Below are 25,253 nucleotides of genomic sequence, written 5' to 3'. Positions count from 1 at the left end.
ATCGCTCTCGTGGTGTGATGTACGAAAGCATGCGGCCACGGGCCAGCGGTTCTGCACTTGGCGTTTTTCAGCTTTGGTCCGAAGCGGTAAACGCAATTCCAAGAGCTGAAGGGAGTGTCCGAGCGAGCCTATCGGCAGAGGCCGTCAGCGCTACGCTATTGGTGGCGCAAGGCTGAGGACGCCAAGATGGCAGCTGGTAAACAGCCGAGCCCCTCGAAATGGTACTGTACGCGAGAATGCGAAAAGCGGTACCTTTCAAGTTCAATTTGACAGTAAGACCCGTTGGTACTCGAGTGCACCAAGGACGATGCATCACACAGATTCCTGCGCCCGGCGAATGTCGCAGCTGCACCTCTCAGGCGCAGGCATGTCTCCGAATAACACAAATTCGTCTCGCGAACGTCTTTCGTGATGTGTAGGCTGTGTATGCTCCTACAGATCTCAACTTCAACTCAAAACTTCAAGTTCTTCACCGTTTGCATGGCGCTCGTTTAAGAGGCGGCAAGCCCCGCATACCGTACATTCGCATGAACAATGCTTCAAGCCACACCAGATGACTAGGATAGGCGATATGCAAAGTCCCCGAGGTCGCCCACCGCGCCAACAAAGCCAAGAAATGGACAACATCCAGTCCGATGACTGACACCCACATGGAGTGTCACCACCGTGTGGTACTGAAGGCCGCATCGATAAGGCCTCGACCCTTTCTGGACATGTCTCCTGCATACAGGGTCCACCCAAACGCCACGATATCGTGAAGTGGAAGTTAGAGGGTCCAAATGCGAGAGAATGGCCAATCCAAGAAAGGTGAATTTTGAGCTGAAGTCCAGGATACAGTCAAAAGCAACGACTCCAAAAATGCGCGCGTCCAGGCAGGCGCTATACCCTCGTGCCACCTGACCACATTCTATTAACGGACCTGAACCTGATAAGACTAGACACGATCGCCGGCCTCAAGGTCTCTAAAGGGCAGGCTCAAGACTACCGCCGCTCAGTTTCATAAACCGACGTTGAATGGTACAAAGACTCTCCGGCCTCCACGTCGATCACCCGCTAACCATCTCAAGGCTTACCCTCCAAATCTCTCTGGAAGACACGGAGGTGGCTTCGATCCTAGCAGTGGCACATCCGAGCAAGTACCGTCGCATCAGCAATACTATCCGGTATGTCTTCGCTCCAGACCCAATGTTTCATGACACCAGCCTGACAGCCTTTACTAGACGCAATCGCATCACTGCGGCGGAGGTGGTTACGACCCAAACAACACTACTCTGAAGCCTGCAGTCGTTGTGCAACACCAACCAGTCCCACACCCACAGCCCACGCTCGCGCCTCAAGTACGTTTCCGCTTCCTCGTTCTCCATGCCTTTCTCATAGATGCATAGGCACCAGGTGAATATTATCATCAGCCCTATCAACAGTATCAACAACCGCCGCCCCAGCATTCCAACCAGCAGTCAAGCTTTGTAAATCGACTGTGTGCTTGCTTTGCCTAGCATTACTTGCGTGATGGCGAAGATGGTCGGCAATGACGCTCAGGCATCCGTCCGCGAAGTTGCACCATATGGACATCTCCCTGCCTCCCAAGACGACCATGAGGCCAATCAGAGGCGTCTAGGACAGTCAGTGATAGAGGTATGAGGCTCGGAATTTGGAGTACTGTCACCTGCTGACGCAATCAAGCGGAACGGGTTAATCGCTCCCAAGGGATATGCACATATCTTCTCCCCATGGACTACGATGAAGTGGGATCGCCCCAACTTCTACCGCAAGCCCGGTCTTGCGTACCAGAAGCTTAGCCAGCACCGACATCGAGACATCTTTGACCGCGAATGGACTGGTGACTACGATGACCGCTACATCTCATCTTGGGACGGAAAGGTTTCCAAGCTTGTCGTACAAGCTGTTGACGACATCTACGAGAATAACACAGGATCTACCTACAGGCGCACCTTCGTCCGCAACGTCGCACCTATCTACATGCGATTGGCGAATTGGCCGTTCAATCACATCGACTTCGCGCGCAATCACGGCAACATCCCTAACGAAGACCTTCCTATGCTTTGTCTCAAGTGGTTCGTCGCATCCTGCTTCATCACGATCTTTGTGAGATCATTCCATCCGCAACTTGGTACTTTAACTAACAATGATCCAGATCTCCAGTCCAAGCCCTGCTGAGATCGCGTCTCGCAACGGTGGAAGCTACGACGGCCTGCCATACCAGTACTTCGGATATCCCAAGGTCGCTAAGAACGCGATCGAGATGCACAGGCCCCAAGGTCATGCTTCGAGCCAAGCTAATCCTGTTGCCGAACGTGTGCTGCGTCCTCGATACCTTTGCTTCTTGCGAGAGGCAGGAAGGCCGGCCATCATCACCAAGGTCGACGATTGGTAGGTCAACAATGCCGTACCGCTAGTTCATCTCTGATATCTGCAGGCTGGCTCAACATGATGCTCACGATCTGTCCTACGTCTTCATCGCGTATACCGCTGAGCAGTTCAACACGCCCGAGGATTTCGGTGTTCTACACCAGATGGCTGACGTAGCGGCGCGCAATGCCGGCGTTATTGCGTATTGGGTGGGGTGCTCTTGCATGCCCGACAACCAGCTCGAGGAAGATGTAAGCACATAGCCCATTCGTATGGTTGTACCCTCGCTAACACAGCTTGGAGGTCTATCGCATATGTGACGTCATTCGAGGCGCGCAATCTCTTGCAATCGCCGTGTGCCCTCCAGCAAACAACCGTTATGAGATCAACACACCTGATCTCATGCTTCAACAATGGGGCTACCGGGTATGGACCTTTCCTGAAGTCCTCTTAGCGCCCGCTGGCAAAGACATCTGCGTCTACGTGCGTGACAGCGATCTGTCGCAGCCACTGCAGGTGCCAAAGAACCAGTTCGCTGCCCGCGTCTGGCAGAACGATGCACACATCGCGCGACAGGTAAGATGGCCTCCAACACCGACATTTACATGACAGCTAATCCCCGCAGCTCATCGACCATTACGAGGGGAACTTGATTCTCAGCCAGCTCGAGCTGGTCACGCTTGCACTCGAATGTTTGCACAATCGCGACACCACCGAGCATCTTCCCGGAGATCACAGCTACGCATTGATGGGCTTGCTCCGTGTGAGGCCGCAAATCGATCGCACGGACTCTGTTTTCCAAGCATTTGCTCGGTATGTCGTACCTCAACTGCAGTCACTCGTCGCATTGCTAACATCTCGTAGACTCTCTCTTGCAAATGGCAGCGATCAGCTTCTTGAACGCCTGATCTGCATGTTGCCCAAACATCCAGACCAGCCCTGGCATTCAATGGACGACGCGTACAACGCTAAGCTCTGGGACATACTGCCACAGGATGTCGGCATCGCCGGTGTTGGAGAAGACGACAGCATCATTCTTGATGGTTGTCGGGCTGCGAACGTTCGGTGGAAGTCTTTTACACCTGTCGCTCACACTCGGCGCGACTCCTGGAAGCGCTTCCTCGCGAAGGGTATGCTGCGTCTCAGCGGTGTCATTTTTATTGCTGCATGCGTGCTTGTCGCTTTTCCTGATCCCTCGAAGACTATCGGCGTCGTCTTGCTACTCTACTCCTTGGTGGTCATGGGCCTATCACCATGGCTGCTACGCCTTCTCTTCCTTGGCAAGTTCTGGGAACAGCAATGCTGGTTCTTTGGCTTCGAAGGTTACATGGACCTTGACACGATCGAGAGCCAGATCTTTGGTGGCAGGCTTGGGCGCATGAAGTGGACTGTATGTATGCTCTCATCTTGTTTGCTCCGCCAGGCTAATTCGTTGTCACTTTACTAGGCTGCAGCTAGTCCCTTGTCGAGGCATCATCGCAACATTCACGGCGAGTGCGTCCCCGTTGACCCGACTTCCGACCCTGCTGTCGCAGCACTCGTACAACGAGCGAAGACTGCTGGACCAGGCGAGCAACGCGTCTTTACTCTCGTCGACACCGGCAACATGACTGCAACGCTCTTCCTCGCCGAGCGTCCACCCGTGTGCTTCCTAATGGCTGGCTCTGAAGGCGGTATGAAGCGCATCATCGGCTGTTCTTACGACTGGACCACCGCGACGATGTACAGAGAGACAGTGTTGCGTATGGGGACCCAGTTCGAAGACAAGATGCAGCGTGTTGGTCGCGTGAAGATTGGCTTCAAGCGTAAGCAGCATCCTTTTGGGCCGTTCGATCAGGTTGGTGAGGCGGTAGGGAAGGAGATGCAGTGAGACCCGCTTTTCTCACATCTTTTGTCTTTTGCGTGGGGCTACGTCTGGTCATGACGGGACTAATGAAGGGCGGATGATGTGTTTTGCACTGTTCGAGCTTTTTTTGCATACCCGATGTAGTTGAGTAATTGTATTGTCGTCCTCATGGTCTCGCGCGGACGATCGTCAAGGATTTAGTGTTTTGTCGACCTTCCCAGCATTGGTTCTTTGTCCGAGGCATAGTCTTGATCCTTGCGGCGAAGCCCGGGGCTGGTGTCGTCGCCTGCACTCTTCACCTCACCAATGCAGTTAGCTTGACCCACCCTTCCGCTACTAACAAGTACTCACTCCTCATTACTTCAAGTGTTGACTGAACTTCAGACTACTTGTTAGTGCTAGACTCAGCCATTAGATGTGATTAGATCCGTGGACAACCATCCGATTAGACCCTAAATCCTCTCGACAATGCAGTGGCTACTCTTTCTTCTGTCGACAGCCTCCATGGCTAGTACACCATATGCAGCACCTCTCGATGGCCCGGCTCCAGGTCTCTATGAGAACACAACAGTGGTAGCCGACACGGAAGTCAACGTGACTTCCACCAAGTACGTTTGGTCTGGTCTAGGCGACTCATGGGCGGTAAGTACCTGAATTCGCGGTCGCATCGATCGTCGGAGACATTCGCTGAACCCAGTGTAGAGCGGCGTCTCATACGGCTTCTTCGGAACCACCGACTACGACGGAAACATGGACCACTGCCTCCGCATCAACCACGCGTACGCCCCGCAAATGAGCCGCGATAACTCCTGGATCCCCGAAGGCCGCGAACAAGAGTTTCACTTCCAGTCCTGTTCAGGAACCCGCTGGCGGCAGATCGACGCCGAGCCGCATCTGGGCCATATCCAGCTGAACGACGTCCCCGACAACGTCGACATGATCGTGTTACAGGCCGGCGGCAACAACGCAAACTTCGCTCGTGTCGCATACGCGTGTATATTCGCGCCGCAAGGAACAGATTACGGTCCCGAGTACCCCGATCCCAACGGGCAGTGTTTCAAGGAACTCGAGGCTACGAAGCAGTACATTCTGGGTACAGGGCGCGACCAGCTTTTCCAGGACGCGCGGTGGATTGTCAATCAAGTCTTTGACCATCCTAAAGTGAAGAAGAACCCCAAGTTCCGGCTCTTCGTGGTTGGTTACTTCCAGTTCTTCTTCGACGAGGGTGGCGAGGGCGATTGGTGTAGTAATGTGAGCTTTGGCCTGCGGTCTAGTGATCGTCCGAGGCTTAGTCTTGCTTTGAGGAAGCGCATCAATGCGCTTATTCGTTACCTGAACAAGGCCATCGAGGATGCAGTCAAGGGCAGCTTCCATCCGGAGCGGACGACTTTTGTCGATACCGACCAGCATCTTGAAGGTCACCGTTTTTGCCAACCTGGTCACACGCTGTATGACCAATACTTTGGCGACAATGTATATCTTTGGAACATGTCTCCAAGTGGTATCTTTAGTTGGCAGGGCGAAATGGTGGGGGGTATAGACGATGGCGATGGTAATGCAGAGGAGGGACGCCAGCCGACGCAAGCCGAGTTCGAGCATTGGCTTGAGACCGGTAGATTCACCGACGACCCTCGCGAGATCGAGTTCAACTTGACTGCTGCCCTCCATTCGGGCAACGATGTAACCGTCGCAGATGATCCGGATAACCTGCAATGGCTCGACATGATTGGCCCGTATCAGCAGAACTACCCCGGTTTGACACTTCGACCTTTCCACCCAACCGAGAGCGGCTACCGTGAGATGGCCAAGGCGATCATGGCGAAAGTGAAAGAGAAGCTCGAGATCGATTACCCACCTAAACCTGCTCCAGCTCCGACTCCATCAAAGCCAAAGGCCACCCATTCGATCCAGATCTTGCTGGCTGGCTACGGTGCCAGCAAGTGGTGGCAGATCTACCAGGGCCCGCTAGGTGTACCAGTCAAACTTTGTGTCGACGATGGCCGCTTCAAGGATGCTGTCATTGACGAAGAAAAATTTGAGAAGGACATGTATCAGAACGACGCCAATATCCACGATCCACCTTATGTGACGGCGGGCAAGAAGTGGCCTCTTAAGATCGATGGCGAGGAAGACTGTTCTTTCGAATCCAGTGCTAACAGTCCTGGGTTTCTCAAGTGCGGAGGTGGTCTAGAACTGGACTTCGCGGCCGATCCTCAAAAGGGTGATAAAACTGTTACTTGCGGAGCGGTGCAGGGCCGGTTGGATAATGTAAGGTTGCATCGCGCGTGGTATGTCGAGTACTGAGCTATGCACTTAGCTGATGGGCGACTTGGTGTTGTTGTGCCATATCCGCTGGACGATCTCATAAATGAAGATATCGAGTAGGCGGATTGCGGGCTGTATTAGTACGCAGAACAATGCTCGACGACACGCTGAAAGGATTTAGACTTCTGGGTTCCACGTTTGGTGGGTATCATCTGTTCCCTTGAACAGAGTGAGATATTGATGTACATCTGGGTAGGCGATGGACAGATATGTAATGTGGTGACCAAATCTCTTCTGATCGCAAGTCCGTGGTGACCATTATTGAGGAAGCCGCATGTATTTCTCACTCATCGCACGATGCTAGTCACATGACGTGCCGCATATGACAAAAAATTCGCTAGGTCTTGAGCTGCTGCTGATGCCGGGCTGGTCGTAGTGTGATGTCGGCAAAAGCGCGTGTGCTGACGCTGAGGACGCGATGAGTGAATTTCAAGAAGACACGACGCGTCGCGTCGCGTGTGTGGGCCATGATTAGTCAGCATCACCAAAGCCACCGTAGCTTCCTTTCTGTGGCCCTGCGGTGCAAGATCACCATCGGCAGCCTGGCTCAGCATCGATCTGCGCAGTCTACATCCAAGCATCTCACGTTGCCGTAGATTGCGACGATTTTCTGAGATGCATCAAAGAGTATTCCGCGTGACTGTACCGCTGCAATGTCGCTGCCGCGGCCGAATTTGCCGGTGCGAGGACGTACACCCTGCGTGGTGAAGACGCGACAACGCTCCAACGCCCTCATAATGACTGATGAGCTCGAAAAAGACCGAGTATCCAGCATGCCTTCAATTTCACAGTGTGCACGAAGCGCTACTACTACCGCATCTGCTCCAGCCCAGACTGACCTCTATACTTGACCATGCAGGCGCGTAGCAGGCTCTCTTCTCGCAGCTACATGCAATCGAACGATCGCAAAGCACATCACCTGAGACATTCGGCACAGATCAGTCAATCTGGACATTATCTTTGAAACCTAACCACCTATCTGGAGCCATGTGGGCGTGTTGCTGGGCGCTCGCGTGCGATACCGGCCGCCAGGTAAATGTACGACATCTTCCTCTTCCCTAACAACAGCACGCGCCTCACGCACTCGCGTCTCTGTTTACTGTATACACACGCTATATTTAATCTCGTTCGTCCTTTGTGGGATCTAGTTGCTTCCCCACTTTATCGTTATACTGTTACATCCCACTTCCATCATCATCATCATTGGCCTAAGGTCACCCCATCCACACTTCCTCGTACACCGAATCTTTCCGTTTGCCATGGAAGACAACTCCGACGCTACTCTCCGCCCTGGCTTTACCTTTCGCGCCATGAACGTTAGACTTCCGTCAGCAAGGAAACTTTCCATCGTCCTGCTCGCCACATTCGCACTGTTCGCCGCACTCGCCTCTACCTCGTCCTTCGAAACAATAACCGCGTTCGCAACCTCCGCTATCAAACTAATAACCTTCGCCCTCAAGTTCTTGCCCTCATCTGGCAAAGTCCCTATCCAGATATCGAATGTTACGTTCAACTACATGGCTAGCCCTGCAGACGGCGGGAACATCACGATAGACTTGCCGACTTGGGTCCACGGCATAATCCTCACAGTGGCACGGTGGCTAGACCATTTGTTAATGGCTCTGGCACAGGTTCTGGTACTGCACCTGATCATCTCTACCATACTCCGCGGTGAGGCTGAGAAGATGAAGGCGCTCGAGCGGGTCGCATACCCTGCGCCTATCGATGCCCCAGGGCATGGAGCCGATGGAATGCTTCTGGATAAAAGATCTTGGACAAGGGTTTCGAGATTCGAGACGCCGTATTCGACTACAATTTACACGACAGTAGAAACCGCGGAATTCAGGGAGAAAACGCAGAGACCGGTGGCGAGAAGAGCGCTGGGTTATTATCCGATGGGTTATTAACTTGGATCTGGATTGTTATAAGTAAGTCAGGGGTGTACAATATGCATGTGATACATACACTGATTTTGTACTATCACTACTTTAGCACGGCGAAGTGTCGAGGCATCGACATGCATATCATCATGAAAGTGGAGGCTAAGAGAGGGACACAAGATTGGGACAAACGTTGGTGGGCATCTACGTGGATGGAAAGGAACAAATTACATCCGAGATTACCATACAAAGCACATGGGGGAGGTACTGGTAGCTCATGTTTTCGATTGTATTCAATAGTAGCGCAGCGCAATATGTACACGCAACTGCTAGATCTTTCTCAATACACAAGCAACAAAGCAACATTGCCAACCATCCTCCTACAGCAAACATCAGTGCACGTCATATATCACCTTCCGCACCACTCTCCATTTCCAACAACCCAAAACCATAACTCACCAGCCATCCCACAACCTTACATCTCTAGCCTACCTACTACCCCTATACCCACCACCAAACCAGCCCAAAACCTCCACCATCCGTTTCACCATCCAAGCCATGCCCGACCAAAACCCTCCCGACAACACACGCGCTGCCCGCCACGCTGCTGAAAAAAGGTCCTGGATCATCAAAATCTACTGTATCATTGCGTTTTTTGACTTGGGAATTTTTGGCCTGTTCCCGAATTGGTGGGCAGCGAATAGTCTAGCGGTGGTGACCGCGTTGTTGTATCTGGGGGTCCGTTATTTGGCGAATATCGATGCGGCAGCCCAGGAAGATGATGGAGATGATGCTATTGAACTGCGAGAGGGTGTGGGACACAGTATGGTTTCTGAATATATGGCGGGAGATGGTGAGGCGCGGGATGATGATGGGGAAGGATTGGAAGATGGAGGGGGCGACGACGACAACATCAACAACAAGGACAACAACGACGGTAACAACGACGGCAACAACAACACCGACAACGACGGCAACAACAACAAAGACGATAGAAAAGACGAACATAAAGAAGAGAAGCAAGAGGCAGACGACGAAGACAGAAAGAAGGCGGAAAGCAAAGACATCCAAAACATAGACACGTGCCATATCTATGGAACTCGAACTAACATCTATGTAACGCAGGGTGGAAGCATGCATATCCATGTAGCGCCAGGCGGAACGTTCAACGTCAATGTGCATGAGGACGCAGCAGTGATGGAGGCAGACCGGGAAGAGTAGGACTAGAGTTGTACTCGTCAAAGGGATGGAAAGACGAAAGTAAGAGGTCGGGATGGTGTTGGTGAATCAGAGATGTTGGTCCTGGTCTCATGACTCTCCGGACCGATCATGAGAAGTAGATAGGTAGCATACACATACACGCAGTATCTTTACCTGAGTGTTCCGTATGCCATGTCGCCGTGCTGCTTCCATGCTACTCCTCTTCTCGTTCCTTGCGTCGCGACTTCGCAACCGGCTTAAGCGACAGCAGTCACCTCCGTAGGCACAATGCTGAACTCCACAGCCGGACCCAATCCAGTATGCTTAACAGTCTCGTTACCCGTGTACGTGTATCTGACCTCGCCCCTACCACATGTCAGCTCCCACCATTCTCAACCCCCCTCCCCCCCATCTCCACACATAGGGTATACTCACTGCGTAAACGTGTACTGCACACTAACAGTCGCACCGACATCACTCCCGCGGTTGAACTCTTGCGTCTGCACATCGCCCGGTACATCGATGCCGACCACGCCGCAGGACTTGTAGCCACCCTGGAGACTAGTGCCAGAACAAAATTCGGCATCGAAGGCTGGTTGGCCGGAGGGACCGGTGGGCGCGGTGACGTTGAAGGAGTAGCGGCATGCTGATGCGGTGCAGACGCTGCTGAAGTCGGTGACGTCCCAGGTCCAGTCTGCGCTTCGGGGAAGAGTCGCTGCGGATGCGCTGGTAGCGAGGAGGATGAGGGCGGTGATCTTGGAGAGCATCTTGAGTATTTTTTATGGTCGAACGGGGTGGATCTATGAGAGATCTGTCGGCGTTGGTGGTGTTGGTTTCTGCTTCAGCCCGACGACGATGAGTCTTTATAACTATGCTAATCGTTTACGGGGCTATGGTTGCAACAGCATAGCTGATGTCGCTCCTGTGATGATGTGACGATGCAACGTCGCATAGCCACAGTCCTTCGAACCGTCTCAGGCAACTCCGGGTCGAGTTCGGTCTCCGCGGTTTACAACGCCACTCGTATGCGCAAGGCTCCGCTGCAATGGCACGTAGATCATCGCTGTACCACGACTACGGCATCGCGGCATTTCCTCTAACAATTGCCGCTTTGGGAGGGTTGGTGAATGTTCCACAGTGCTTACTGATGGTGACAAGCGTGGCAGCGGGTGCCAAGAAGGGAAACATGCAAGAATAGATCAACTGCAGAACCTCAGTGACGCGTCCGCGGTTCGTATTCAGTCTCGATGAGATTAAACCATCATAGCCGACGGTGATGAGGTCGTCCTCGTATCCAGTATTGGCACCTCGCACAACACTTCACGTAGGCACGGTCAACGTCTCGCCAGTGGTAACCCTCTTCTTGCTCACAGGCGACCCCGTGTAGACATGACTATCTGTGACAGATCTCATCATGCCAGGACGTCGTTGTGTACTAGGCAAGTCGAATGGACTGGCATGACCATGTGTGGATCCAGGTATAACAAATCTAGGTCTGCTACCAGGTGTGGCAACTGGGTCCGCGGGTATCTCGGGAGGCGGAGATTCCGCAAGCGGGTCGGAGAGAAAGAGCGCCAGGAGCTTTTCGACGATGTCGCGCATTCTGTCGGGCGTGGCGTGTAGCGGTTTCTCGGACATGTGCTTTCTCTGTAACATTGTCAGCGAATGTCTCATATGTAGGTTCACGCGTCTTACCAGTGCCAGTTGTGCACCCTTGAAGGTTTGGTGGTATATCAATTTGTACTCGTCGTCCTTCGCAGCCTCTTCAGCGGCTACTTCTTCACTCCGCTGCTGACTCTCCTCGGCACCAGCCAGAGAGGCGCGGCGAGACCTGTTCTGTTTCCGCTGCTGCAAGCCATGCATGCGCATTGCTGCCATGACCACCTTGACCAGTGCGTCCTTGTTTCGCGACTCGGTCGTTGGCTCTTCGGGCTGTATGGGTACCGTAGCGACCTGCGACAAATTCGATCGCCTGGTATGCGCGTCGGGTTGACCCTTTCGACTGAGAGGTCTTGAATCGGAGGTTATGCTCGGTGATCGCGAGAGTGGGCGCGAGGAAGGGCGGGCTAGATGGTCGGAAGCAGACGTTGGTCTGGAGTCGGAGAAAGACGAGGCTTTCAGATCTATAGAGAGCGACGACTTTCGGTGGCTGTATGCCTGCTGAGACTCGCTCACGCGGGCTGCTGCTGCCGAGACTGCTCTTCCACCCCTTCCTCGCGCCTTCTTGTTGGCTATGGTCGCTTCTTCAAATATATCCCGGGTGCGTTTGGGTGATGTTGGGGGGTTGTGGAACTCGTGCTGCGGCGGAAGGAATTGAGGCTCGGCGTCCATGGGCAGATCGATGCTGGTGGCATTTAGGAGATCAGACGAAAGTGGCAGTGCGTGAACTCGAAGCTCAGGGAGTAACTCGGCGTGCGTATTGTCGACGTATGGGGACGAGGATGGTGGTGTGGGTAGCCCAGCTCCGGTAGGAGCGGCGACGGTGCCATAGAAGAGGATCTCGGTCACTCTGGGCTTTCGCCCGTCTTCCTCAGCCCTTTGGACTTGTACAAGAAATCCAATTGGCGACTGTGATCGCGCCAGGTCCCACCATTCCTTCGCGGCAGTGTTGGGCGCGTCCGCCAACGTAGGCTTACTCAGCAAAACTGCCTCAAACCAAGCCTGGGTAGCTTCCTCTGTCGTCCATACATCTAGACTGGGGCCGGCGGCAAGATATAGCGGTATCTTGGCAGTATCGACGGTGGTAAGGAAGCGCAGAGCCGTAGCGGGGAGGGATGGTGAAGACGCGACATTTTGCGACGCGAGGCCGACGTCTGTGGGGATTAGCGACTGTGTATTTGCAATGAATGATGGTACGTACCTTTGATAACATTGCCGTCGGGTAGCAGAATATCTCCGCTCCAGATATCCGTCATTGCGGATGCTCATGTAAGTGTTCGGGTCAAATAACGCGGGATGCAAGTCCCGAGGTCGCTATGACGCGCCATTCGCGCTAACAACACGCGACGGCACGTGCAAGATGACAACATTGACCTTCATCGTGACTATTCTTCTACGTGACAGGCTACGTTCCTCGTATCTTCATGAAAGTCTTCAAATGCTCTAATTCATACGCCATCTCCAAGTTACCGCCGAATTCTAGCATCGTGTGGCGAGATGCCTCCATCGCGTCACCCTCGCACTACCCCGACATCCGTCTCTGCACACTTCACGCTCCACTCCCGTTACTCTTCTCTCTCCTCCTCTCCTCTCTTGCCAGCCGCGCAAACGTCTTCTCGTATCTGTCCCTTCATACCACTTACCATCTTATCTATCCACTCCAAACTTTTATCGTGCGCCTTAGAACGCGCGTCGCAGTCCTTCTCCTCCTGTCTCAGCACATCTCTCTCCTCTAGACATTCACGCAGATTAGCTCTGACAGCAGCCATGTGGTGACTGTGCCTGTGCGCTTGTACTATCCCTCCCTGTAGGGTCATATTAAGAGCGTGATTGCATGTCTGGAGGGCTTGATTGCATGTCTGAAGGTCGTGGCTGTAAGCGAGGAGGGCTTGGTCGTTCCAATAGAGCTCGATGGCGGTGAGTGCGGCGATGATGGGGAGCCATAGTAAGAGGAGCCGATTGAGATCGATGTGGTGAGGGATGAAGATGATGATCAAGAGAACTAGGGTGATGGACGCGGCTATTTCGAACCGCAGTGTTGACGCGGCGATTTCGAGCCACCGTGACATAATGAGGTGGTATGTGTTGTGTGATGGGGTTTATGTCTTCTTTTTCTTCTGTTGATGTAAATATACCTGTGCATTTGAGCTTGCTACACACTCTTGCTAAACCACAGAGATCAATGAATGCAACGAGCCACTCCAGCGTTCCAGAAGCATTTCATTGTTACTAGGACCTTCTTTCCATTCGAACCCAGGCTAAATCGAAAGTCCACTACCCTTCATCTCATCCTCATCGCTTCGCTTCAACACCTCTCTTCTACTCCACTTCATCCACCTTATCAAAGCAAATCGGCTCAAACAACTCAAGCACAGCCATCTCATCACGATCGCCCCAGACTCATCAGTACCACACACCACATACTCCATCCATCCATGTTACTATACGCCATAATCATCAAATCCATCATCTTAGCAAGCTACTGCTACGCCCTCTTCAGTAAACACGCTTCAGAAGCAATGAGAGTCATACTTGGTCTCGCATGTACGCTCACCAGCTGCGACGACTTCAGACACATTATAAACGACCCGGCCTATCAAGCATGCAAACATGCTCTTGAGTTGAAGCACCAGGCACTCCAAGAGTACGAACATAGTTACAGTGTCGTTGTGCAACGGAATGATGAACTGGAGAGGTTGCTCCGAGAGGGGGTGGTTGAGAAGTGGTGGGCATTCTTTGAAGAGCATGGGGATGAGGATGATTGGCTAGTGAAGGTGACGGATTGTTTGCCAGAAGGTATGAGGGAAGGGATTTGGGATGCTGGGAGGCGGAAGAGGGAGGAGAGGAAAGGGGAAGGAGAGAGTGAGATCTAATGAGCAGGAACTCAACCCAGCGATCCGAACTTAGTAGTCGTTTCTTCGTTCTTCAATCTGCTTCTTCTGATCACTTCTGAGTCACTAGTTGCTTCTCTCCTTTCGAAAGTAGCCCTGGTGTTTCTTTGCTAAGGATTACGAAGCAAGAAACGAGGACAACCTTAGAAAGAACGAGCATCAACTTGATGGAGCACAGATAATCAATGCCCTCTATACAACTAGTCAGGTCGGAAAAGGCAGCTAGGATCGCCTTTACAATTTCCCAGCTCGCCCACCCGGCCCCTATCGCCCTATCCGCACACCTCCCCGTCGATCAATCCGCTCTCTACTTCTTCTCATCCTTCTCTACCTCATCACCCTTCCTATCCTTCCTATCCTCCTTCCCACCCGTTAAAGCCACTTCCCTCATCTCCCCAAACATAGCATCTACTTTCATCCCAATGTCCCACAGAACATCCTGCCCATGCTCCTCGCAATGCGCGCGGCAATCATCACGGAACCATCTCAGTCCGCTCTTCTCCGTCTCGCATTTGCTTAGTTCAGCTCTTAGAGCGGCGACTCCCTTCATTGGCCTGTTCTCTAGCTTGGTTACTAGAACGGTGTTATTTTGAGTAGTGACGTTGAGATTATGTCCGCATGTATGAAGCATATGACTGCATGTTTGCACGGCTCGGTTACTTGTGTGGAGTTGATAGGCTGCGGTCACGGCGAGGACGGATACGCTCAGCGATAGAAATTTGGCCCATTTCGGATAGACGACGATGAGTAGTGGGGTGTGGATGATGTTATTGACCAGGAAGCGGGAGGAATAGATTGCAAGAATCATCAGTCCTGTGATGGTGAACGATGACATGATAAAGCTTAGAATGTGGGCCACGAAATGGTGTTACCGTGATGCTTTTGTTGATATACATAGCTAAACTTATAGGTTCGAGTTTGCTGTACTCTGAACAAGCCAAATAGATCAAAGAGATTAGCAGCCTTAAAAGTCACTCTGGCATTCTACAAGTATTCCCGCATGACTAGAACTCTCTCCCCGTTAGGATGTAGAACGAAGAGATATATCAGAGTTCACTGTTGCATGGCATAATTCATCCAGCGCATACAGTCGAGCGACGCACTAATCCTATCACGAACCGGTGTATCACACGGAGACGGCAAGGCACAGCAGAACCCCAAAAATGTAGCAGTTCGTCTCAAATTCGCTATACACTCGACCTTTGCATACGTAAACCGCCGCATGACTTTGCAAAGTCTCATTCTCCAGTCGTCTCGCCGATATCGTCCTTCATAAACATCCTCCATCTCACGGGTCTCCATAGCATCCGACATGCCACCACCTCCCCCCCTCATCTTACAACCAACGCATCATGCTCAGTCCCATATTCTCTTCACCCACTGCTCTCTTGACAGCAATAGTGATAACGTAGCACAGAACAAACGCTGGGGCACATGCCACGACATAGGGCAAGTCTATTCTGAGGTTCTGCATAGTCTGTTGGTAAGTGTGGCCGTTGGAGATGGCTTGTCTGACGGTTCTGGAAAGTGTGGCTAGGGCGAAGATGAGGTAGATCAGGAAGTGGATGGTTGTATCTGACATTTCGGATGAGATTTTGGTGTGTTTGAGTAGTTGAGATGAGCGTGTGACAGTGTGGGTGAGGGCTTGGCTTCGCTGGGATCGTTGGAGATGGATGACGACGGAGGGTGAATACTGACACGACGGATGGTATAGATGCAGAATCAGTTCAAGGTTTGCTCCTCTTGCTTTCTAACATGCGCAAATAACTTCGCTTTGAGCAACTTGTACTGCAGATGCCTTTGGGGAGCGATCTGACGCGCGTTGTTGCACTAGAATACGGTTGTAGCTAACAAGAGAACTTTGATGTCTTGTTCTCGTCAAGGAACAACGCTCAAACTGGAAGATAGGATGATTGCTCCACTGTGTAGATATGCACCCAGACAAGACCTTACACCACTGCGAAAGAGACGCCAGCAAACCTCTTCCCCCGTCGTCGCATCCATAAAGACCTTTCAACGCGAAATATCTATCTGAGTTCTAACCACCACGACAAACCGCCATCTATTCATCCATCCAATCATTTCCTGCACCCAATCAAACCACCTGGGCAGCAGCTTTCCCACCACCCACCCAGCAAACCTATCACAAGATGCCTACCACACACCTCATCTGGCAGTTCCTCCAAACCATCGTCCTCCTCTGGCTCCTCCTTGTCTTCGTCATGCTCATCTCTCTTTACGAAAAAGCTATTCTAGAACGTGATGTAGTTTGGTTCTTTGCTACTCTTGCATCTGCTCTCGCTATCTGCGTTTATGTAGGTGACTTATCGGAGGACACGGAGCTACGGCACCAGTTGGCGTGGTCGGATAGGGAAATCACGAGATGTCATCACAAGTATGAGAATGGGATTAGGTGTAGGATGTGCGAAGAAGAGCGGCGGAAGCTAATGGAAGTTCAATAGGAGCATAAGGAGAAGTACCACAGGGACTGAATGATTGTGTTGAACATGTAGAATGAGCTTTTGATGTGCTCGGTAAGTAGAGAATCAAGGTGGGCGGTTATGTGGCTTCGTAGTGACGGTCGCGTTTAGGACTGACGACCAAGAACACGTTTGTATGAACACGGCGTCAATCCGACGCTTGCTGCAACTCGTTTCCAGTTACGATGCATTATGTAGTTCCCACCTGGTAGCTACTTTACGGAAGCAAAATACCATACATCTTCGCCTTGTCAGACATTGTGGTTCTCAAGAAAACAACATCTCCTTGTTCCCATCAAAGATATCCTCTCAAAGTTGACACTCTACAAACGCCGGAACGGCTCACAACCGCTTCGCGGGTATCCTACGACACCGCCAACAAAGACTTAGCAAACTCTGCGTTACTCTCGCATACATTAAAAGGCGTAGTTCGTGAGCGCCCGGCCTAATACCACCATTATCACGACCGCCCGTCTCTACAGCCCGGGCTATTCAATCTCGCCTACCTACCTAGGTAGGTATCCAAATTCTTCCGCAACCCCAACCAAAACACGATACAAAATGACAACCACCCAACTCCTCCATCTGTTCCTCGATTATGCCGTACTTGTCTCTCTATTCGTCTACTTCTTCGCATTCATATACCTTTATCGGCTGCGGGACGAGGGGCCGAATCAGGGTGCGCTCAATTGCAGCTGTGTCATGGCGCTCACTATCTACGCCTTTGCTCACGGGATGCTAGAAGTAGGAAAACTGCGCGTTCAGTTAGCTGAGACGGAGCAGATGTTGCTGAGTTGTGAGATGGGATATTGGGGCCTTTGGATGCGAGTGTTGAGGGCGATCTGGGGTACGTGAAGGCGATGAGGGGCGTCGCACAAGCAGGAGAGAGTGTAACGCATGTTCGCATTCTTGCTGAGAGGAAGGCATCTAGTACAAAGTAACTTTGACATCTTTCGCGCGTTCGGTCTGAACTCTTCCTGTTATCTCTCTAATCCTCTCGAACAACCACCGCTTCTTCTCCACACCCCTTCGTACACATTTGTAAACCGTCTTCAGATTCCGCTGTCCAAATCTCCCCCAGACCTCCGCCAACTACCTCTACTACATGCACCTCCCCAATATACCCTCCATCTTGAGCTGATCCTGCATCTCCGCCACCATCACTGCATTCCTACCGACAACATACAGGAGAAAGATGATACCAATGTTGATATTAACGACTCTGAGTGCGTGCTTGCGCTTCCTGGCAGTGTTGAGATACTTGTAGAAGATTTTCCGGAAGATCAAAGCGAGCAGAATGGTTGCAATGAGTGAGGGGAGTTGTTGTAGTATGTGTTGGTAATAGGACGGCATTTTGTACTCGACTTGGTTGATGTTGAAAGAAGTGTTTTCGGGCTAGTGTGTTGATCTTCAAAGCTGCGTTAATTGGATGCGCAGGATGAAGATACCCGGTCGAGCACTTGCTCTTATAGTTATCATATTACCAATATCGCTTGCTCACCGTAAAGTAAAACATTCTCTGAGATTGTCTCGACATGTCGCAAAGCCGGCCGGCCATGTCTGGATGGAAAAGCGGGAAGAGGTAAGACATCCCTCATACCCACACACGCCCCCTTCCCCCACCTACCCATCCTCATGAATCCACCTCCCCACGATCCCCATCCCCCTCTCCGGCGGCATCGTCGCCATCGCCACACACATGTTCAAAGCCCTGTACACCTCCCCAAGCTGACCCCGCAACATTCTCACATCCCAAATCCCCTTTATAACGACAAACAAGATGAGACCGTATATAAAGGGGCACCAGACGGCTCTCGGCTTCACACGGCGTTTACAGCAGTCGTTGATGAGGGCCCTGCAGTAGCGACAAAAGACCGAGGTGAGGACGAGGACAACGAAGATGGTCATGGTGTCTGTAGACAGCTGGGGTGTTGCTTGGTGGAGTATTCTTTGCAGGAGGGGCTGATTTGGTGGGGGTGGGGGGTTGTGTTCGATGAGGATGGGGCCTCGTCCGGGGGATAGGTATTGAGCTGTGGTGAACTCGTCGGAGAAGTCGTAGTCGGTGGCCATGGTCGTTCGTATCGGTGCTGACGGTGATGAGGGAGATGATGAAGGTGCCTGAGTATGCCGAGGTGGAAGCTATTATGCGGCAGAGTTTGCTTGAGAGCAATCGAAGTTGTGTGAGATCTTGTCTTGGACTGCATTGGAGTGCTTGAGAAAAGAAACTTTCTTTCTTTCGCGGAAGAAAGTGCGAGAAGGGTGTACGAGACATGTCTCGAATTGTCCATCAAACTCTTACCTCCGCAGCTTAACCTTCCCCTTCGCCAGCGCACCCAAATGATACTGACACCCCATCCCCAGCGGCCTCCCCTCCCACTCCGCCCTCCAAAACCTATCCACGCTCCCCAACTGCGGATCACTCCGATCAAAAAGCGTCGTCTCCCTCATCAAATCCCAATGCTCCGCCTTCTTCCACCTCAGCAACATGGGCTTCAGTAGCCTACCCGTGATATTCTTATTCCGACACGTCGTCGCAAAGTCTTCAATCTGGCCGTCGAACCACTCAAGCGAAGGATCAGCAGGCTGCCAGACAGACATGGATTCTAGAGTTGGCCAGAAGTCGAGGAGGGAGAGGGAGGCTTGGAACATGTAGGATACGTCCATGCGGGCGTTCATCAGACACTGCGCTTCCTGTTTTGTCTCTTCGAATGTGAGGCCGTTGGGTAGGATGGAGGAGTCGAAGGGGAAGGGAAGTTGGGCGTGCGAGAGATCTGGGCGTAGCGTGAGATGGCGAAGGTTTGGCGGGAAGAGAGGGTAGATATCTTTGTTGATGGAAAAGTCGACGTCGCCAGTGAGGAAGGGGAAGGCGACCTCAAGTGTATGTAGTTCGGTAAACTCGGTGAGATCAAGGAAGCCGCAGAGTCTATTGCCGATGCGGGGTTGGGCGAAGAAGAAGGCGTCTGGGTCGGAGTATTCCGCGGTGAGGACTAGAACTTCCAGGGTGGACTGCAGGGGCCTGAGGTGCTCGTTCCAAGCGTCGACCATGAGCAGATCTCCTCGCTGGGTAGTCTGTGCCTGGGCGTTGAAGTAGGAGTCGTATGTAAGAGACCTTAGTTTCGGCGTGCATTGGAACAACGACTTCAGACCCCGGTTAAAGGCACCCGAGTGTCGGAATACCAACGTAGTGATGTTAGTAGCTGACGGGAAAGCTATCATTGAGTGCGATATAGCCACGCCATGTGCATGCGACTGCCCACCGAGGTTGAAAAGTTCAAGTTTCTCAATGCCCGGGATGTTCAGAAAGTGGCCGATTGGATTGCGGTTGTTGTCTCCTGGATACCAAATCCCAGTCTTCCGGTCAACCATGAGGGATACTTCTTTGATAGATGAGAGGCGATCAAGAAGAACCTGCGATGGATAGCGCCGGTTCCAAAGAGTTCCGGGGTCGAGATTGCGGAGGACATTGTGGAGGTGGTCGAAGGTGGCCTGCTTGTAGTCTGCTACGTCGAGTCGACGGAGTTTGGGAAGGATGAGAAGGGCGAGCGCTGCATAGGCAGAGTACTCGCGCATGTAGATGGCGTCTCTCAGATAGTCTCCGGCAGCTACCAACGTCTCGTCACTCAACGCAACCATGGCTTTTCGAAACATCTGTTTATCGTCAAAGGTCTTGTCTGGCGCCAGCCACCGCTGACCTTGTTTGACATCCTCGCTTGGGGACAGTCCCAGGCGGACTGACTCGACATTGTTGGCTTTGCGGCTGTCGCTGATGATGTTTAGGCAGAAGCGATCGATCCTGGGGAGTTTGTTGCCAGGTGGTATGAAAAGATCAACATGGCGATACAGAAATGATATGGCTAGATTTGAAAGACTCTTGCTGACCCGGCAAACAGCGTAAATGTCGTGTTGAGCGAGATAGGATACGATGTACTCCACGAGCTCGGTGGGGAGGAGAGAGAATGTCGCCATAACAATAGCGATGTAATGGGAAGATGTCGTACGGTGACTGAAGGCTCTAAACGGCTACACAAGATTCAAAGAAAGCAGTCGCAAGAAGTCAGTTGGAGGAGGGTGTTGGTGATAGTTGCGCCACGCAAAGGGTTGCCTGATAGAGGGGACGCGAGGCCCGTGCATAAGGCTGACGGGGCTGATTGGTTGCCTGAGGAGCACATGGCAGAAGCAGTTGGATTGCCATGACGCTCGTGTACGGCGAGACTGTCCTTAGAGGTTGATCAGTCTCTGTCGTGCAGCGATGTGCCGCTATGCTCGACCTATCTGCCGGTTGTGATCCGAGAGAGTCTACACATGTCTACGTCACCAAGCGGCTCTACAACACGTGACGATGCTATGCCGATCATATGCGTTCGCACATGTCAACGAAGGTGTGAGCACCGGCGCCATGAAGAATGCCGTGTCACTCTTTATGTGATATCCAGATCTGGGGAAGACGGGCTAATTCTCGGACTACCCCGCGTTTTGGTGGGTATGGACAGAGATGACGAGGGTTAGCTCAACCGTCGTGCGTCGTATGAGATGCTAGATGTTGCAAAGCGCATGTTCCTCGTGGGTGTTCTGGGCCATCGGAACTACTCGGGTTCACACCTCTATGAGAATGCGGCAGGTAATAGCCGGCGACACAACAGGACATCGCGATCGCATATCGAGCATGACGGTCGACTACTGGGCGTTACTTGATGGTGCACGATGATTTGCCTCGATAAGGCCAAGTGGGATAACGGCATGCGAACGAGCTCTGGAGACGTGCGTGGTTGGCGGCGTAGGTGGCCGTTGCGATGTGGGCGGCCATTCAGCGGCCGTGGATCTGTCAGAGCTGCACACCATGGCGAAGCGAGACCCAGACAGCCAGGCCAAACAGCGCATCGTGGGTGAAGTCGATGGCTCCGCTATCTTGGAATGGTGGTTGTTAGTAGGGAAGACATTGGGTATGGCTTCGGTCGACGCTCGGGAGGCGCACTTTGATCTTGTCAGGTGCGTCGCGGGTTCCGACATGTTCCTCTCCAGCAACGGTCCGACGCGCCAAACCTGCCAAACCTCCTTCCCCCCGCCATCTCCCCCCAGTCTCCTATAAACACAGTCGCCGCCTACCCCGCTGACATCAACGGCACCGCATACCCTCACATATAGACGCGTAGACGCCCACCCCGGCTGCAGCTCGCCTACGTCACACGCACATTCGCGCCGATAATCGCCAACCATCACCAGCCATCACTCACGACCCGCCCCTGTTCCGTGGCTTCCCCTTGGATCAGCGCATGGAATAGAAAACGTCGCAGAGCCCGAGCTTGACGGCGCAGTCGGAGCGCCGCCTGTGCTGTTGTTATTTGGTCGCTGCACGAAACGCCGTTGCGGAGCCGCCAACACACCACACACCTCTACACCGCCGCTAGCATTCGACGTTTATAGACGCCATCTTATGCCCCAGAGCCACCAGCGACCCTCACCAGATCAGACACCCTCCGATACCACCATGACCACCAACCGCCCCTTTTTCGGCGGCTTCCTCGCTGCCTTCCGCGCGCAACAGCCCAACCTCCAGAAGACCACGGCCTCGCAAGCAGCGTCTGTGGCCTCGTATTCGCAAAACACCACCTCACAGCAAAACAACACCGTCGACACAACAGCCGCGTCGTCACGGACCATCACCACAAAGACGCGCTCCCCGTCGCCCGGTGCGACAACCGTATCCGTCCAAGCGACAGGCCACTTCCAACCCACCCGACAGCACACGGCCCCCTACAACCGCTCCACATCACCCAAAGCCCAAGCCTTCCCAATACCCGGCGCGTCGCGTCGAGGTAGGCGGGGCTCCGACAGCTCATCCGAAGGCTTCCACGAAGCCATGGGCGCCGAGAAGTGGTACATCGGCGGGCGAACAGCGACGGGCGAGGAGAAGTTCTACAAGCTGGGCATGGTTAAGCGACACAGAAGCGCCGACCGCCTGAGTCTAGACAAGCTCAGCATATGAGCTGGGAGAGGGTTACTTTGCTTGAAAAGCGCAACTGCATCATCGGCGTTCAGGACACGAGATCTCACCGCAAGATCCACGTTTGGGTTATCTAGAATCTTTCACGGTACAAATTTGGCCTGTCGCATGGCTTACGAATACACGTATATATTTGCGGGCTCTTCGCCTGAGCTCACTCGAGATGGTCGTCTGCATCATGCATGTGAAAGTCTGCAGGTGGTATGCCAAGGAGTCATGTGCCGAGGTCAGTATTGGCTAGCACTCACAAGGCGTGCACTATCTTACAACTACTCTTGTAGTGTATCGACATCTTCGAGAAGATACTTGGTACGCGCATGCAGCATACTTCGGAGCATTTCCATCGTCGGCGGCAAAGTTTCCGACCGGACATTCTTAGCCCGACACCCATGTCGGCTACTCCACTCACCGGATATAACATCTCGACACGATGTAGGCGAAAATCTTCACGGAAAAGACGCTCCTTGGGCAGCGACAGTCTCCACCCGCGGATATGAAGCCGTTGCAGGAGCGCTAATGCACGAAGATAGCCCAACATGTACTCTAATCGTGAACATATCTAACGTCTCTCGTCACCTGCTCTCTCTCTTCTCGCATTCTCCAACAATCTCGAATGTCGCTGCAAACACTCTGACCAGCAGCACGAGTCCCCTCCCGACTCCTTCACCAAAACCAGTATCCACTCTACCATCTCGCCTTCTATGAGTACACAAAATGGCACCCTCTTCCACATCCTCCTCAGCACCCGCTGGCCAACACTTACCCACCAACTCCTCCTTTGCCGAACCTGAAAAGACGACCGAATACGCCTCCATCATCCCCCAACAACCACGCAGCAACGAAAACAACCAAGACCCTCTCCAACTCCAACGCACAGTCTCTTCCGTCAGCCACCACGACATGGCCAACGTCCAATACATCGCCACCGGCGACAACGACGTCATCTACAACAAATTCACCGAGCGCCGCAAAATGGTCATTGTAGCCGTAGTCTCTTTTTGCAGTTTCCTGGCCCCCATTTCCTCGACCACGGTGTTGTCTGCGGTTCCTGAGGTTGCGGAGACGTTTGGTACTGATGGCAGTATTATCAATGTTTCCAACGCTTTGTATATGCTTTTTATGGGGTTGTCGCCTTGTTTCTACGGTCCGTATGGCAATATTTATGGTAGGAAGTGGGTCAGTGTTGTGAGCGCGGGGTTGTTTACTGCGTTTTCGATTGGGACGGCGTTGGCGCCGGATTTGGCGAGTTTTTTTGTGTTTAGGATTTTGACTGCGTTTCAAGGCACGGCTTTCCTTGTAATCGGTAGTGCGGTTATTGGGGATATATATAAACCGGTATGTATACCCTTCCCTGAATATGGATGGTGACGTCCCGGTCGACTTGGAGAGTTGCGTATGCCACGAGCGTCCATCACAACTCAGACACCACACCACCTACCTTCTCACCCCCACCACGTCCCCTACTAACACACCCCACAGACCGAGCGCGCAACAGCCCTAGGCTGGTTCCTCAGCGGCACCCTCATCGGCCCCGCCCTCGGCCCCTTCATCGGCGGCATAATCGTAACATTTCGTTCCTGGCGCGACATCTTCTGGTTGCAGACCGCCCTCGCCGGCGCTGCAACCCTCTTCTGCTTCTTCCTGCAACCCGAAACCATCCACGCCAAACGCGCCGACGAACTCGTCGGCCTCCCCGCTGCACAACGCGCCCACAAGATGTGGCAATGGCTAAACCCGTTCCGCGTCATCAAACTATATCGTTACCCGAATATCCTCTTAACGGCACTGGCGAGTAGTAGTTTAGTGTGGAACATGTACTCCCTCCTAACCCCAATCCGCTACGTCCTAAACCCCCGCTTCAACCTCCAATCCCCCCTCCAATCCGGCCTCTTCTACATCGCCCCCGGCTGCGGCTACCTCCTCGGCACCTTCTTCGGCGGCCGCTACGCCGACCACATCGTCAAAAAATACATCCAGCGCCGCGGCCACCGCGTCTCCGAAGACCGGCTCCGCTCCTGCGTCTTCTTCCTCGGCGGCGTCATACCCGCCTGCATGCTCGTCTACGGGTGGAGCGTCGAGAAAAGGGTTGGAGGCATCGCGCTGCCGGTTGTAATGATGTTTCTGCAGGGTGTGGCTCAACTGTTTTGTTTTCCGAGTTTGAATACGTATTGTTTGGATGTTATGCAGGGGCGGAGTGCGGAGGTTGTGGCGGGGAATTATTTTATGCGGTATATGTTTGCGGCGGCGGGGAGTGCGGCGTGTTTGCCGGCTGTGAGGGCGATTGGCGTGGGTTGGTTCTCGACCATCAGCGCGGGATTTCTGGTGGCGGGGGCGGGTGCGACGTGGTTGACTGCTGTGAAGGGGAGGGAGTGGAGGGAGGGGATTGAGGAGGCGAAGGCGAGGAGGAAGGAGGAGGCGTTGGCTTAAGGGGGTGGTAAGAGGGGTGAGAGGGAGATAGTGGTAGTGATGCATAATATCTGATTTTCCTAATGCACAAGTTTCAGATTGCGCGTGTTTTCCGTGATGCGACAGGGTAATGTGATGTGTCTGATGCGAGACAGAATCTATAGCATGATATCTAAGACGCGAGCGCAAGAAACC

General features: G+C 52.9%; 9 protein-coding genes across 9 annotated transcripts; 5 read left to right on the top strand and 4 right to left on the bottom strand.

Moving 5' to 3' along the window:
* Positions 1-1,518: 1,518 nt before the first annotated feature.
* On the top strand, positions 1,519-4,240 carry J4E79_009391 (uncharacterized protein; the record flags this gene model as incomplete). Its single annotated transcript, XM_049358237.1, has 8 exons — positions 1,519-1,635; positions 1,684-2,106; positions 2,156-2,391; positions 2,438-2,621; positions 2,674-2,946; positions 2,996-3,183; positions 3,235-3,760; positions 3,818-4,240. The coding sequence occupies 8 exons, from the start codon at positions 1,519-1,521 to the stop codon at positions 4,238-4,240; spliced, it is 2,370 nt and encodes a 789-aa protein (XP_049207453.1).
* A 480-nt stretch (positions 4,241-4,720) lies between these two features.
* J4E79_009390 (uncharacterized protein) lies at positions 4,721-6,520 on the top strand (the record flags this gene model as incomplete). Its single annotated transcript, XM_049358236.1, has 2 exons — positions 4,721-4,858; positions 4,919-6,520. 2 exons carry the CDS (start codon positions 4,721-4,723, stop codon positions 6,518-6,520), a joined length of 1,740 nt encoding a protein of 579 aa, XP_049207452.1.
* A 1,280-nt stretch (positions 6,521-7,800) lies between these two features.
* On the top strand, positions 7,801-9,642 carry J4E79_009389 (uncharacterized protein; the record flags this gene model as incomplete). The annotated part of the gene is made up of 2 exons (XM_049358235.1): positions 7,801-8,425; positions 8,909-9,642. 2 exons carry the CDS (start codon positions 7,801-7,803, stop codon positions 9,640-9,642), a joined length of 1,359 nt encoding a protein of 452 aa, XP_049207451.1.
* A 236-nt stretch (positions 9,643-9,878) lies between these two features.
* J4E79_009388 (uncharacterized protein) lies at positions 9,879-10,388 on the bottom strand (the record flags this gene model as incomplete). The annotated part of the gene is made up of 2 exons (XM_049358234.1): positions 9,879-9,987; positions 10,057-10,388. 2 exons carry the CDS (start codon positions 10,386-10,388, stop codon positions 9,879-9,881), a joined length of 441 nt encoding a protein of 146 aa, XP_049207450.1.
* A 553-nt stretch (positions 10,389-10,941) lies between these two features.
* On the bottom strand, positions 10,942-12,536 carry J4E79_009387 (uncharacterized protein; the record flags this gene model as incomplete). The annotated part of the gene is made up of 3 exons (XM_049358233.1): positions 10,942-11,268; positions 11,317-12,434; positions 12,482-12,536. The coding sequence occupies 3 exons, from the start codon at positions 12,534-12,536 to the stop codon at positions 10,942-10,944; spliced, it is 1,500 nt and encodes a 499-aa protein (XP_049207449.1).
* A 5,216-nt stretch (positions 12,537-17,752) lies between these two features.
* J4E79_009386 (uncharacterized protein) lies at positions 17,753-18,721 on the bottom strand (the record flags this gene model as incomplete). Its single annotated transcript, XM_049358232.1, has 2 exons — positions 17,753-18,046; positions 18,527-18,721. 2 exons carry the CDS (start codon positions 18,719-18,721, stop codon positions 17,753-17,755), a joined length of 489 nt encoding a protein of 162 aa, XP_049207448.1.
* Positions 18,722-19,076: 355 nt separating this feature from the next.
* Positions 19,077-20,617, bottom strand: J4E79_009385 (uncharacterized protein; the record flags this gene model as incomplete). Its single annotated transcript, XM_049358231.1, is given in 2 exon segments — positions 19,077-19,141; positions 19,156-20,617. 2 exon segments carry the CDS (start codon positions 20,615-20,617, stop codon positions 19,077-19,079), a joined length of 1,527 nt encoding a protein of 508 aa, XP_049207447.1.
* A 1,519-nt stretch (positions 20,618-22,136) lies between these two features.
* J4E79_009384 (uncharacterized protein) lies at positions 22,137-22,634 on the top strand (the record flags this gene model as incomplete). The annotated part of the gene is made up of 1 exon (XM_049358230.1): positions 22,137-22,634. One exon carries the CDS (start codon positions 22,137-22,139, stop codon positions 22,632-22,634), a length of 498 nt encoding a protein of 165 aa, XP_049207446.1.
* Positions 22,635-23,366: 732 nt separating this feature from the next.
* J4E79_009383 (uncharacterized protein) lies at positions 23,367-25,079 on the top strand (the record flags this gene model as incomplete). Its single annotated transcript, XM_049358229.1, has 2 exons — positions 23,367-23,987; positions 24,132-25,079. 2 exons carry the CDS (start codon positions 23,367-23,369, stop codon positions 25,077-25,079), a joined length of 1,569 nt encoding a protein of 522 aa, XP_049207445.1.
* Positions 25,080-25,253: the final 174 nt, after the last annotated feature.

This window comes from Alternaria viburni (genome assembly GCF_023758015.1).
Source record: "Alternaria viburni strain BMP 2772 chromosome Unknown scaffold_24, whole genome shotgun sequence".
NCBI classification, from domain to species: domain Eukaryota; kingdom Fungi; phylum Ascomycota; class Dothideomycetes; order Pleosporales; family Pleosporaceae; genus Alternaria; species Alternaria viburni.
Note: the sequence above shows the minus strand (reverse complement) of the source record. Positions and strands in the feature narration are given on the sequence as shown.